Source organism: Macrobrachium nipponense, chromosome 3, assembly GCF_015104395.2.
Source record: "Macrobrachium nipponense isolate FS-2020 chromosome 3, ASM1510439v2, whole genome shotgun sequence".
NCBI lineage: Eukaryota > Metazoa > Arthropoda > Malacostraca > Decapoda > Palaemonidae > Macrobrachium > Macrobrachium nipponense.
Window position 1 is genome coordinate 106,015,435 of NC_087202.1, and position 14,030 is coordinate 106,029,464.

The 14,030-nt window shown below is 36.9% G+C and overlaps 1 protein-coding gene across 2 annotated transcripts in view; it reads left to right on the forward strand.

Moving 5' to 3' along the window:
• The window catches only part of LOC135221934 (sentrin-specific protease 1-like), a 124,590-nt gene that overhangs the window by 38,672 nt on the left and 71,888 nt on the right, over positions 1-14,030 (forward strand). Inside the window, exons 6-8 of one of the 2 annotated variants that reach the window (XM_064259961.1) lie at positions 6,790-6,911; positions 7,167-7,301; positions 7,463-7,557. In XM_064259961.1, coding sequence (XP_064116031.1) covers positions 6,790-6,911; positions 7,167-7,301; positions 7,463-7,557 — 352 coding nt within the window. Of the gene's footprint in view, positions 1-6,789; positions 6,912-7,160; positions 7,302-7,462; positions 7,558-14,030 lie in introns of both variants that reach the window. The other variant, XM_064259960.1, reaches the window with a different exon arrangement.

Below are 14,030 nucleotides of genomic sequence, written 5' to 3' on the forward strand. Positions count from 1 at the left end.
GAGCGTGGAGAGGAAGGAGAGAGAAGAGAGGAGAGAGAGAGAGACGCTTTGGCAACAATGGTCTCCGGGGTTTTTATAGCTTCCTTCTGCTTGATGATCGTGGATATTGTAGAAGGATTTCGACCATACTCGTTTGCCAAATCGACGATACGAAACGCCACGTTCATGCTTTGCTATAATTTCATGTTTTTGCTTCCATCGAAATCATTTTCTTGGGTTTTTTCTTATCACCTGCTTTTGTCTTTAGCTTTGAGACCCATGGTTAATAATAAAATAGACAAAATAACACGAAAAATAGGCGCAAATACAACGAACTAAACAACGACGTGTTAACATGCAGCACCAACAAACAAACAGACTGAACGCCATTTATCGGTCGCCTATACAACTAACACTCATCGCAAAATCGTATCTCAAATATTTCGTTGTATATCAAAGCTTGTATTTTCGCAAATTTTCTGTTATATCTCAAAACATTCGTATATTAGGGCAATCGTATGTCAAGTTTCCAATGTAATTTGATCAGAGAGAGAGAGAGAGAGAGAGAGAGAGAGAGAGAGAGAGAGAGAGAGAGAGAGAGAGAGACGCTTTGGCAACAATGGTCTCGGGGATTGACGTAACGTTTATTTTCTGAACAGATAGGACAGAGAAGTGTTCGTTTCATTAAACGGCCTCTGACTCATGGCAGGAAATGTTTTGTTGTACTAACTATATAAGCCTAGTTTAAAGATACATTTACTTTAATTAGTCTATATGATACGTAAATAGTAATCAGCTGTTCTTGTAGCCCTCAAGATTTTTGCAAACAAATCACTCCAGGTTGTACATAAAACTTCAAGAATGTAGTGTACCAGAGGATTACAATAGTTTTTTTTTTACCTTCAAGAACCAGCATTCTTTTATGAAAATAACTCCAGGTTTTGACAATAAAACTACAGGAAACGACATGTAGTTGTAACCAAAAGGATTACCAAAGTAAGGTTTGTATAAACTTTTTATTAGTTTAAGACATATTTCCAAGCGTCGTTCCGGCTTACGACGATTTTCGGCTTACGACGCGTCTCAAGAACGGAACCCCCGTCGTAACCCGGGGACTGCCTGTATAAAGAAACTTTAACTTGATAGTAATCACAGAAATAATGAAAAAATAAAATATCAGCAATAAATATAATAATGACAAAATCTGCAGATGACATCTTGCTAATACAGAGATTAAGTTTCCATTTAGGGGGACAAAGACCATAATTTTTCCCAATCTTTCCCACAATTTAGATCTTCTTCTTGCTTCACTCCTTAGGATGCTTTGTATGAGCGAGTTGCCGCTGTTTCTAGCTCGGGTTACCAGGCTGGACATTGTTCGCCTTACAATTATTTTTAAATTGTCCAGGTGGTTTTCTAAGAACATCTGTGTGGCGGAGTGGTAGCGTGGAGTGTTTGTGAGGCGTCTCAGAATGTCCATTGTGCACAACAGTGATACAGTACTCATGGTCCTCTTGGCTGGGATAGTTCGTCCAGAGGGAACACCCATAGATACTGTAACAGTACGAGCGGAAGAGCAGCAGTTTCACGTCTCGGTGACAGAAGGCAAACCTCCTTGCAATCATGTTGCCAGTTGCACATAGTTTACGACGCCTCTGTTCAATGTCTGCCATATCTTTTAGGTCGTCGGTAATAATGTGACCCAAATACGGAAATTCGCGCACAAATTCCAGCCGATGGTTTCCGAGGAAAATTTGTGGTTGTGCAATATGCTTAAGCGATCTCAGGAGCAGCGACATGCACTGGGTCTTGGTTTCATTGTAGATTATATCAAATTCCTCTGCATATTGGTGGCAAGTGTCGAGAGTCGTTGGAGGCCATGCACTGATGGGGAAATCAGAACCACCATCGTCGGCGTAACAGAGGTTGTTTATAGTTGTTTCATTGACAGTGCATCCGATTGGGAGTGAGTTCAGTTTGACATTCAAGGCATCTGTGTATGTATTAAACAGGTATGGAGAGAGAATGCCCCCTTGCCGAAGCCCGTTTAGGGAGCCGAAGGTGTACGATAATACGTTGCCCCATTTGACACAGAATTGCTGTGTGGAGAACCAGCAATGTAAAATGCCAATTAGATATAGGGGTGTGCCCCTTTTATGCAGCTTCAGGAATAGCTTCAGGTAGTTTACTCTGTCAAATGCTTTTCTCACATCTACGAAAACACAGGAAAACCGGAGATGCTGATGATAGGTAGTAGTTCAGGCGATTTCTTCAGTATGTAGATGCAGGTGTCGGTTGAGTGGTTTGCTTTAAACCCGAACTGATTGTCAGTGGTGTGTAGAAAGGGGAGAAGTCTTACAAGAAGAACCGACTCAAGTATCTTCGATGCGATCGTTGTGATTGCAATTGGCCGGTAGTTGCCAGGGTCAGCTGCATCCTTTAGCTTGTTTTTGATTAATGGTATCAAGTGAACTAAGAGTAGGGAGTCTGGAAGAAACTGGTGAATTATGCACGCATTGAATAAGGCAGCTAGCAAATGTAAATTATTGGATGGCAGAATTTGAAAGCCTCTGCGGGAAGACCATCACAGCCGGGCCGATTTATTATTAGGTATGCTGTTTATGGCATCGCTGATGTTACCTGGCGTAATACGGTCTGCAAAATGAAATTGAATGTTGTCATTAAGGAGGTTATCTGCCTCGCTTCGGGAATCCTGATCATTTATGCAATTCAGGATATTGTTGAAGTGATCACCCCACATCCTTGCGATAGCCTCGTCTCCGACTGCTTCCCCTACTCTCTGTGATAGCTTTTTAGTTTTGGGATTTAAGGACTGGATATCTTTCCAAAGACGAGGGTAATCACCAGATTCTACGTTTCTAGACATTGCATCGGCTCTTAGTTGTTTTTCTTTTAACCTGCAGTGCTTAAGAGCAAGTTTGAATTGCGCTCTCGCCTGCCTCATTAGTAATGCAGTGTGTCCTTCCCTCGGGCTGCCATTTTGCCTCCACAGTAAAAACATTTCTCGTGAGTATGTATACAGATCCTTAACCAAGTCATTCCAACCAGGTATATTACGAGAATTACCTTGACGAAATCTAAAGGCAGTCCTGCCCGAAGCAAGCATAGCGGAGATTATGTTCGAAATAGAATTCATTCAGATCCCTCTTGTGGTGGTCATTTCTAAAATTTTGTGTTGGTACACAGCAAGGCGACAGCCGGTTGAATTATTGACCGCAACCTGGTTTCCGTTGTCGCCCTAAAATATCTGGTTTTCTGTTGGTTTTTAAACTCCCAGCTAACCGCTGGAGGGCGGTCAGTTTGTGGGTTCACGGTAGGGAGGGATGGGGTACTGAATGACACCTGTAATGGGATGTGATCGTAGCCCGTTGCAAGATCGTAGCGAATATTGCAGGTCATAATATAGAATCATGAAGTTGTGGGGAGATGTGATGCAGTGGTCCAGCCAGGAGGTTGTAATTGCGTCCGCTCTATTATGTACATATGAGTAGGAGGAGGGAGGGAGGAGCATTACATCGCTAATTTGGAGAGCATGATTTTGACAGAAGCGAGTAAGTTCATTATAAAATTGTTTTGTGGGGTGAGAATTAAGGTCCCCTATTATATAAATATGATCAGCAGGAGAATCTTGAATAATACTGTGTAACTCCCCTAGGATCATGCAGTAATGATCAAAATTATTGTTATTTTCCCATGGCATATAAACATTAATTATTAGGATTTTAGAGTTCCCTACTGTCACTTGAAGCCCAAGCAATCTGTCACTCCTGTAGGTCATCACCTTTATCATATTGTCTAACGATTTGTGCCACAGGAAAGAAAGTCCCCCTTTCGGACGACCGGCTATGATTTGATCTGTAACTTGCATCGATGAAGTCGAGAAGGTTCTGAAGTCTTCATGAATTGAATCGCAGATGGCAAGGTCATGAGGCCAGAGGAGCGTTTCTTGCAATGCAATGATGCCGTTGAAATTTTTGCAGAGCATGTTTAGGAGAGGAATGTTCCGCTTGAGGCCAAAAATATTCCAAGAGATTATGTTTAATGTATCCATGGCTACTCACGAAGATGGGAGATGAATGCGCTGATCATTTGGGTGGATGGGGGGTTATCCAGGGGGAGTGGGCAGTCACTCGCCGTGGGCGGTTGGCTGGCACTTGCGGTGGAAATGACCCTGGTTGGAGTGACAGTAAGTTCCCCTGGGGGTGGTTGGTCCCGGATTAGGTTATATCTTGAAACTAATATATTAGGACCGAAATTCTCGCCTTTAAGAACGTCGAGGTGTTCAAATAGGCAGGTAATCCTGTAGGCCACTTTATGTTTAGTTCTGCATGGGAGTTCGTGAGAGATATGTGGGTCAGAGCCAGTGAGAAACTTGACTCTCTCCACTATGGCGTCTAGCGTCACCGATGAGCGCAGATTGTGAATTGCTACGTGACATCTCTTCTCAGATGTCGGGCGAAGTGAAACACGAATGTTGGGCTCCGGTCCAGCGGCCAAACGAGAGGATCTTCTCTTCTTTCTACTTGTTTGTATCTGCCAGCCGCTAGACCCCTCAAGATCAACTCTCATCTGCATCTACGATGGGGGGTTGGCGGGGAGAGTTAGGGTGGGGAGGATCACAAGGGCTGGTAATCATCACCGGAGGTCTATCTTCCACCGGAGGCACTGGGGAGGGAGGGGAGGTTGGGGGACCAACTGTCTCCTCAGAACGGCCTACAGGTGAAGGGGGCACTTCCGTGTTGCTGGGAGGCGAGGAAAAACTGGATGCCGCATTCATAGGAGTTTGGTGGCTATCTGTGCGATTGTCAATCGATCCCTGCACTCCTTTGATCGCATCCCAGATCCGTGTGAGATCATTTGTTTCCACCGTTTTAAGACTGTCTAGGGAATCCTGGGATGGGGTAAATATATATTAAGCACACCCCCAGACTGGGGCAAACTTTTATGTTGGACAATTTAAAAAAAAAAAAAATCAGTTGAAAGAGGTAGAGATATGCAAATGCACAGCATGAGAATAGAAATTCGAGAAATTTTTTTGCACTTTCAATGGGAATTGGAAAGTGAATATTTACAACCCTCTGCAGGGCCTTTTTTCCAATACGCTTTCGAAAATATGATAATTTTACTAAGTTATACATGTTATTTTTAATAATTTATTTATACCATTTTGTAAAATTGTAATTACAACTCACCCAGTATCATAACATAACTAAAATCAGTAATCAATTCTGAGTAGTATATTTGTTGTAAAATATTTGAAAGATTTACAGAGATGGGGAGATGCAGTCACTTTCTTTGAGGTATACATACATGGTATTTTAACATTTCCTTGTACTTTTCTTTGTAAAATTACTATCATAGCTGACGAGGTATCATAAAAGATAAGAACTAAAACCAATATCAAAGACGTCAGGTGATAGAAAGGGGCAATATCTTCCCCTGTCAAGTCTCAAGGCACACTGATCCCTCTGTCCTGTGCTGAGCTACTACAGTTGCCAGAAGTCATTTATGGACTATTGAAGTGATATAAACATTTTTCTCATTTAATTCATCCACATTGTATGGCATGTAATGTTAATACGTACTCATATGAGTTATGCCGCCCATTGCTCAAAAGCTGTTATAGATCCTCATAATGATCATGCCTGTCCATTAAAGGTTAAGGTTCTTTACTGCAAACCTTTTCTTTTCTTCTACGTTACCTTCATTCATATTCTCTTTCTTCCATCTTATTCTCAACCCTCTCCTAACTATTGATTATTAATGCAACTGTGAGGTTTTCTTCTCTCACACCTTTCAAACCATTTTACTGTTTCCACTTTAGAGCTGAATGTCATAGATCCCAGTGCTTGCCTTTTGCCTTAAATTCTATATATATTCTATTCTATTCTCTTGACGGAGGGAATGTGTAACCCTCATAAGCTATCTTTAACAGTGTGTCTAAATGATAGATTTGTATGAAAATTTATATTATTGTACTTTTTTGGTTCATTTATTTTAAAAATGCTAAGTTTTTTGAAGTTGACATTGGTTATTAGTAACAAATGACAAAATAAGTGTTCAGTATTCGTTTATGGAATTTTCAAAGATTTCTCTCCTGTAACCAACAAATTCATATTGCCATCAACCTTTTGGTCCCAAGGGAATTGATATGAAGAATTTTTATGTAAACGGAATTTTTTTTTACTAGAAAGTGAGTAATAGTATAGTTTAAAAACCCATTGAGCCTAATTTAACATCTGACCAAGCAAATATGAAATTCTCTTGGAGGAATCTCACGAACTCCTACAAACATGGATAACAGATATAAGAATTATTTTATGGGATGTGTTCTGTGTAGTTCAGATGCAAAGTCATATGTCTGTAAATTAATTTTACAGATATAGTTTTTGGTGGTAAGATACTCAGTACTTAAGGGAGTTAAGTCATACAATTGGTGCTTGCATTCTGGATAAGGATTTTGTCTATGGTAAAGGGTCTAGGAGTAATCTTTTCAGACCAAGACAGCTTTAAAAGGGAAGATTCATTGTAATTCCATTAGTGATAAATAATCTTATCAATTAACGGAAAATTTTAGCGATGCTAACCAATGAAATAGTCTTATTTATTGAGTGGGATTATTAATATATATAATAAGATAATGTGCAAACACTTCTTTATTTGGTTTTCATTTGCTCTTCATAGAAGCTGAGTTAATTCTCAACTGGACTTGGTAAGTAACGCTTTTGCAAAACAATTGCTTCTATTTTGAAAGCTTTGATTAAATATGAATATCATTTTCTTCCACAGGCATTTAGACACGAGGAAAAGTTGCAGTACCAGCGACTCTTGCACCAGTTTGCTAATAATCAATTAACTTCAAGCTTAAGTTCAGAAAGGGTGCCTTCCTACATATCTTTAAGTTCGAACAGGTATACACTATATGATATATATATATATATCTGTGCATGTTAATTTTGTGAAATAAAGTAGTCAGACATTTATGTTTGAGAATAATTCCAGAAAACAGAAAATGCTCCTTGGGTAGGAACCTCTGTTATCTGAAAGAGATTGCTTTGGAAATTATACTTGTGCATGAATATGGTAATGTTGAAGTTGAACTTCTGTTTTAATTATTTATGATAAAGTTTAAACTTCTGTTCTAATTATTTATGATGAAGTTGCAGTTCGAGCCCTCAGCCTGTGATCAGGCGATTGCACCACGATCCTCAGTGGACAAAAGATAAAATAAGGCAGCTGGATACAACATATAACTCGAAAAGTCCTCCGTCTTCATCGCAGACAGAATTACCATCTCATAGGTATTTTTCAAATCTTTTCCACATGTAAAAATAATACTGACATATATCCCCTTTCTGAAATATAATGTTAAGTGAATTTCATGCAGAAGTTTGACTTTATAGAAAACCTAAACTTTTATGATCTTTTTCTTTATAATAACTTTGTTGTATATTTTTCACAGCTGGTTGCAGGACAAGTGCAGCATCAAGATGCGACCAGGTATTAAAGACATCAAAATGACACTTACCATGAAGAATAACAGTCAAAATGGCAAAGGTAAGGATTGAAATTGTCTCTTTAAGGAAAATGGCTTTTTATATGTGTAACTCACCTCAGTGGCATGGTTGGTTTGGTCTTGGCCTGCCACTTCGGTGGCCAGGAGTTCAATTCTCAAGCATTCCATTGAGGGATCAGAGATGTGTATTTCTGGTGATAGAAGTTAACTCTCAACGTGGTTCAGAAGTCACGTAAAGCCGTTGGTCCCGTTGCTGAATAACCAGTAGATCCATGCAATGTAAAAATGCCACTGAAACAAACAAAAAAAAACTTACCTATGGCTAACAATTTCTTGCCTCAACAGCATATTGTTTTGTTATTATTAATGGGCTTGATTCTAGTTTTCATATTTAGATGCAGTAGCAAATTCACAATCAAATAGGTTAACTACTCGTAGCATAGTTTACGGCACTACCGCCCTTCAAGGTTAATGCAATACAGTAGGGCCTCGTTAATCGCGGGGGATATGGCCCAGAACCCCCCGTGACAAGTAAATACCCATGTTATCCTGGTACCCCCCCCAAAAAAAAAAAAAAAAAAATTGCTTTAAGGGGGCCGGCCGGAACCCCTATATTAGGGGGTATTGGGTGAAAAATGCAGTCATGAAAAAATTCATGGAGCTTCATATGGCAATTGAGAATACGTATACGAAATATTTCTTCAAAATTCCTCTTACTTTCGTAGTTACCTGGTAATTAGTAAACATAACTCAATAAGCCTAAAACATTCATCCGTACAAGAAAATGCAATATTTCTTCTGTTATTGTAAATTTTGATAATTATTGTCAAAGAAATTGTGAGAAATGGCATCTGTAGAGATTCAGTGGGCTGCAGAGGGAAGTATCAAGTTCAACCATGATGATCAGTGTGAGCACAAACTTCAAGTAGGCTACACGCTCGAGTTCACCTCTGACATTCGCTTGCGTTTACATATGCTTATCTATGTTTCGGCAAGAATTTCATCATGCCAATGAGGAAAAGACAAGGAAAACATCTCGCTAACATAAAGACAAAGAAAATTCGCTCTAATATGATTACAGAATATCATAATATATGCAATATTAGCGTAGTTAGTGAAGAGAGAGAGGGAGGGTTACGTAGTGAGTAAACGCCCGTCTTGCCTGAAGCACACGTCACACTGTCCCCCAGGCTACGATCTTTGAGCAAAGGGATCTTAATTTGTGATAAATAACATAGTTTCGGTTTATTAATACCCAAAAAGGAATATGAAATTCATAATAATCATGATTTATTAACATTGTCTTTGTAAAATGAGAGTACAACTTCGAATTTCACCTCTTGACATTCACTTGCATTTACGTTTGTTTATTTTTGTTTTGGCAAGAATTTCATCATGCCAAAACGGAAAATACTAGGAAAACATCTAGGTAACATACAGAAGAAGAAAATTCGCTGTAATAAGCCGAGTTAGTGAAGGAGAGAGAGAGAGTTGCGCAGGAAGGAGTGCCCCGTCTTGCCTGACGCAGTGCCCCAAGCTACGATATATGAGCAAAGGGATCATAATTTATGATTAAATTATGAGTTGTAGAACAATCAAATGAAGCCCTTTTTTCCAATTTTCGTTTTGTCTTTTTTTTTTTTTTTTTTTTTTTTTTTTTTTTATAAATTTTGTTTTCCTAATTTATAGAGTTTATTTTTTTACCATATTGAAAAATTCATATCTAGCAAGAAAATGGCTTTTAGAAAAAAACTCCTCATTTGATTGGAGGTCTACATCAGGTCTATATATGGTAGTAATCCCAGGTCTTAATTTTAAATATCAAGGGAGGAGATAGAATTTGAAAAATGGTTATTTTCGGGATAAATCGCCCTGGCGTCAAAACCGAAGATCAGAGGCAAAAATCATATGCGGTTTGGAGATATCCCAAGTCACCTTATTAAGTGGTATGAATATCAAAGTCCTGTCCTTAAAGAATGGCATTAGCTGGCCGGCCCCCTTAAACTGTCTACTTTAATAATTAACCCACCCAAGACTACAATTTCAATGTTTATAACTGCCTACTTTAGTTCAAGCACCAAATATGTCTTCAACTATCACCTTAAACTAAATTCAAGACAGTTTCAAAGTTATTCTTTCCTGTCTTCAATTTCCCCTTCATCAGATCAGCAAACAAAAGTATAATTAACTGACAATTCCTTTCTATTTTCATGATTTGGCTGCTGCACCAAACTAAAAGTACATATTATATCTATTTCGTGAATTAACATATTTATGACAAAAAACATGATTTACTGTAATGATTACAGCACCCAACTATAATATTAATGTATAAACAGCAAAATACAGCAATAAAAATTTATTTTTGTCTTTTGTTTACGTTTAGAATCAGCTGATGGACGTTTATTACAGAAAGAATTATTTTGGAAAACAATTTAGTTGCTAAAAGAAACTAATTTATTAATGGAATTATTATTATTATAAACTTTGTACATAATAGTTTATGATATTATGATACTGTAATTCATATTTCATTGAGAGAGAGAGAGAGAGAGAGAGAGAGAGAGAGAGAGAGAGCAGCTTAAGACGAGAGTAACTTGAATAGCTTGAGAGAGCAGCTTAGGACGAGAGTAACTTGAATAGCTTGAGAGAGAGCAGCTTAGGACGAGAGTACTGTTGACTATCTTAGCTCGAGAATAACATAATGAAATTTGTATTTTAAATGTTTTTATGGTGATAAATGAAACGTGGATAGTGATAAGATATTCTCTTGTATACCGTTATAATATATGATAATCATTGAGTCAACTATAAAAGTTGTATTGAAGCACAGTTTCGTAAATCACAGAAAGAATAAAAGTATGGCAATACATGCATCTAGAAATGTCGGGGACCATCTTGTTCTTTTATTACGATAACAATAGATCAATATAGTTTTTTCTGTAAGTGATAAGAGAGAGAGAGAGAGAGAAAATTTTGCTATTTACATTCATAGTATTTGAAAATTTGTAAATGAGTTTATCCTAAAAATGCATTTAGTCATGAAAAGAAGAAGAAAACGGTAATTAGTGAACATTCGCGATTTCGTTAATTTTCCGGAATATACGTAGTATTTAGGCTCCACAAAAAAAGTAGGTAAAGTGATTTATGACAGAGTTTAGAGGATACTTGCATTAAAATACATCGGTAGTTTGTAGAACGGTGACGTCACGGTGGTCATACGTATTTTTTTCGTGAATGAAAAAAATAGTTACTGTACTGCTTAGAGTACCATACTGCAATATTAATGTAATCACATCAGAATAAAGTAATCATTGCATACTGTAAACATGTAAAGTGTATTTTTGTCTTTTGAAAAATGCATTCCCCAAGGAATTATTCCTTGAAGTGGCTTTTTATTATGAAGATATGCCAATACCTGTAATATATAAGATTTGCGTTTTATTATGAATATATGACAATAATATATAAGGTAAAAATGGTTTTATTACATTTACGCTTCGTCGCCGATCGCAAACAACAAAACGATAATCTATGACAATTATCATTTGTATGACTGCAGTGTTCAGAGATATTGATTACGTTATACCAAAACAATAATGAAGTTCAAATTGAAAATTTATGTTTTCCTAAATGTTATTACTACTGTAATTACACTACTACTATTAACATTTCTAAAAGGTTAAGAATGACAAAGGTGCTGTGAAGTGTAGCCTAACTCAATGTTTACATTTCTGCTGGCCGCTCAACTAAGAGTTGATGTCAGTGATGTGGAATTATTCCATGAATAGGCTATATATTATGAAGATATGCCAATAATATATAAGGTGAGAATGGTTTTATTACCTTTATTGTCAGTTAATATCATAATGTGAATCTGTTCATGCATTTGCTGGTTATCGGAACCGGACGAGGCTTAGCCTACCACGGACAAGCCAGTGATGCTGTGATTCATACCAGCAATATAGACTGAGAAGTGGTCCAAGGAAAAACCTGTGATTAACCCTTAAACGCCGAAGCAGTAAAAAAAAAATTGTCTCCCGTGTGCCGGAGGTGTTTCAGAGTGAGCGCGGAAGCGGAAAAAATATTTTTTTCAAAAAATCACAGCGTGCTTAGTTTTCAAGATTAAGAGTTCATTTTTGGCTCCTTTTTTTGTCATTGGCTAAAGTTTAGTATGCAACCATCAGAAATGAAAAAAATTATCATTATCATATATAAATAATGCGAGATATGATAGCGCAAAAACGAAATTTCATATATAATTGTATTCAAATCGCGCTGTGCGCAAAACGGTTAAAGGTAACAAGTTACATTTTTTCATTGTAATGTACACTAAATTGCGATCATTTTGATATATAACACATTGTAAAACGATAAAAGCAACACAGAGAAAATATTATCACAAAATAATGCATGAATTCGTAACGCGCGGACGTAAACAAATATTTTTTTCAAAAATTCACCATAAATCAAAATATTGTCCTAGAGACTTCCAATTTCTTTCAAAATGAAGACAAATGATTGAATATTACTATACTGTAAGAGTATTAGCTTACAAATGCAGTTTTTGACCATATCTGACGAGTTAAAGTTGACCAAATGTCGAATTTTTTTATATATATTTTTTATATGCAATTATTTCGGAAATAAGAAAAGCTACAACTTTCAAATATTTTTCGTTTTATTCTACATGAAATTGCGCACATTTTCATATATAAAACTATGAAATGCCAAATATGAAACGGAGCAAATATTCTGAGAATGGGACGTACGCATTTCGGAGATTTGTGGCGGAGAATGCGCGCGCGCGGAGGGAAGGAAAGATTTTTTTTTTAAATTCACCATAAATCTAAATATTTTGCTAGAGACTTCGAATTTGTTTCAAGATGAAGATAAATGACTGAATATTACTAGACTGTAAGAGTTTTAGCTTACAATTGCGTTTTTCGACCATTTCGGTAGAGTCAAAGTTGACCGAACGTGGTTTTTTTTCTATTTTTCTATTTATCGTGATTTATATGCAAATATTTCAAAAATGAGAAAAGGTACAACCTTCAATTATTTTTTGTTGTATTGTACATGAAATTGCGCACATTTTCATATGTAAAACTTTATGTAACGGCTAATTTAAAATGGTGCAAACATTACCACAATTGCATGTATGATTTTTTCGGAAGAGTTACCGCGCTGACGTAAAGAAAATGTTATTTTTTTCATAAATTCACCATAAATCGAAATATTGTGCTAGAGACTTCCAATTTGTTGCAAAATGAAGGTAAATGCTTGAATATTACTAGAATATAAGCGTTTTAGCTTACAATTGCGTTTTTCGACCATTTCGGTTGAGTCAAAGTTGACCGAAGGTTGAAATTTTGGCATTTATCGTTATTTATATGAAAATATCTCAAAACTGATAAAAGCTACAACCATGGGTTGTTTTTAGTTGTATTGTGCATGAAATTGCGCACATTTCCATATATAAAACTTTATATAACGGCTAATTTTAAAATGGTGCAAACATTACCACAATCGCATGTATGATTTTTTTCGGAAGAGTACCGCGCGGACGTAAGGAAAAAGTTTTTTCATAAATTCACCATAAATCGAAATATTGTGCTAGAGACTTCCAATTAGTTGCAAAACTAAGGTAAATGATTGAATATTACTAAAATATAAGAGTTTTAGCTTACAATTGCATTTTTCGACCATTTCGGTAGAGTCAAAGTTGACCGAAGGTTGAAATTTTGGCAATTATCGTTATTTATATGAAAATATCTCAAAACTGATAAAAGCTACAATCATGAGTATTTTATTGTTGTATTCTACATAAAAATGCGCACATTTTCATATATAATACTTCATGTAACGGCTAATTTACAATGGTACAAAAATTATGTCAAAGTGACGAAATAATTTCCAAGATGTGTCACAGATACTTTTTAGTGCGATAAGAAAGAAATTTGCGCTTGCGCGCCTGCGTAACTATTGTAAACAAAACAACACCTTGATCCGTGAACTCCCAGCATCCCCCAAGGCGCGTGATTCAAAAGTTTTAGGCTGGTAGGCTTATAAGTATTTTTGTGCGAATTTAAAAAAAAACTTTTGTAAGTTGACGTAAAATACGTCCAGTCGGCACACGAGAGACAAAAAATGTCGACGTAAAATACGTCCAGTCGGCAGTAAAGGGTTAACTGAATCCATGATTCCTGATCCGCGACTAAGCGAGGCCCCACTGTACGTAATGTAAAGGTTGCAGATCTAATACTTACATTCGGGACGTGTTACGAGTAATAAACATAATAATTTAAACATTGCATTCGTTGCCAAACTAATACTTACGTTCAAGGCATGTTAAGATTAAGTAACGTAATAATGTAAGCACTGCATTTGTTGCCAAACTAATATGTGCTTGTGTTGGAGATATTTTACGAGTAAGTAACGTAATAATGTAAACGTAAATTGCATTCGTTGCCTTTTCCGAATAGAGTAATGACGTACTTTTGTGTTCGCAACT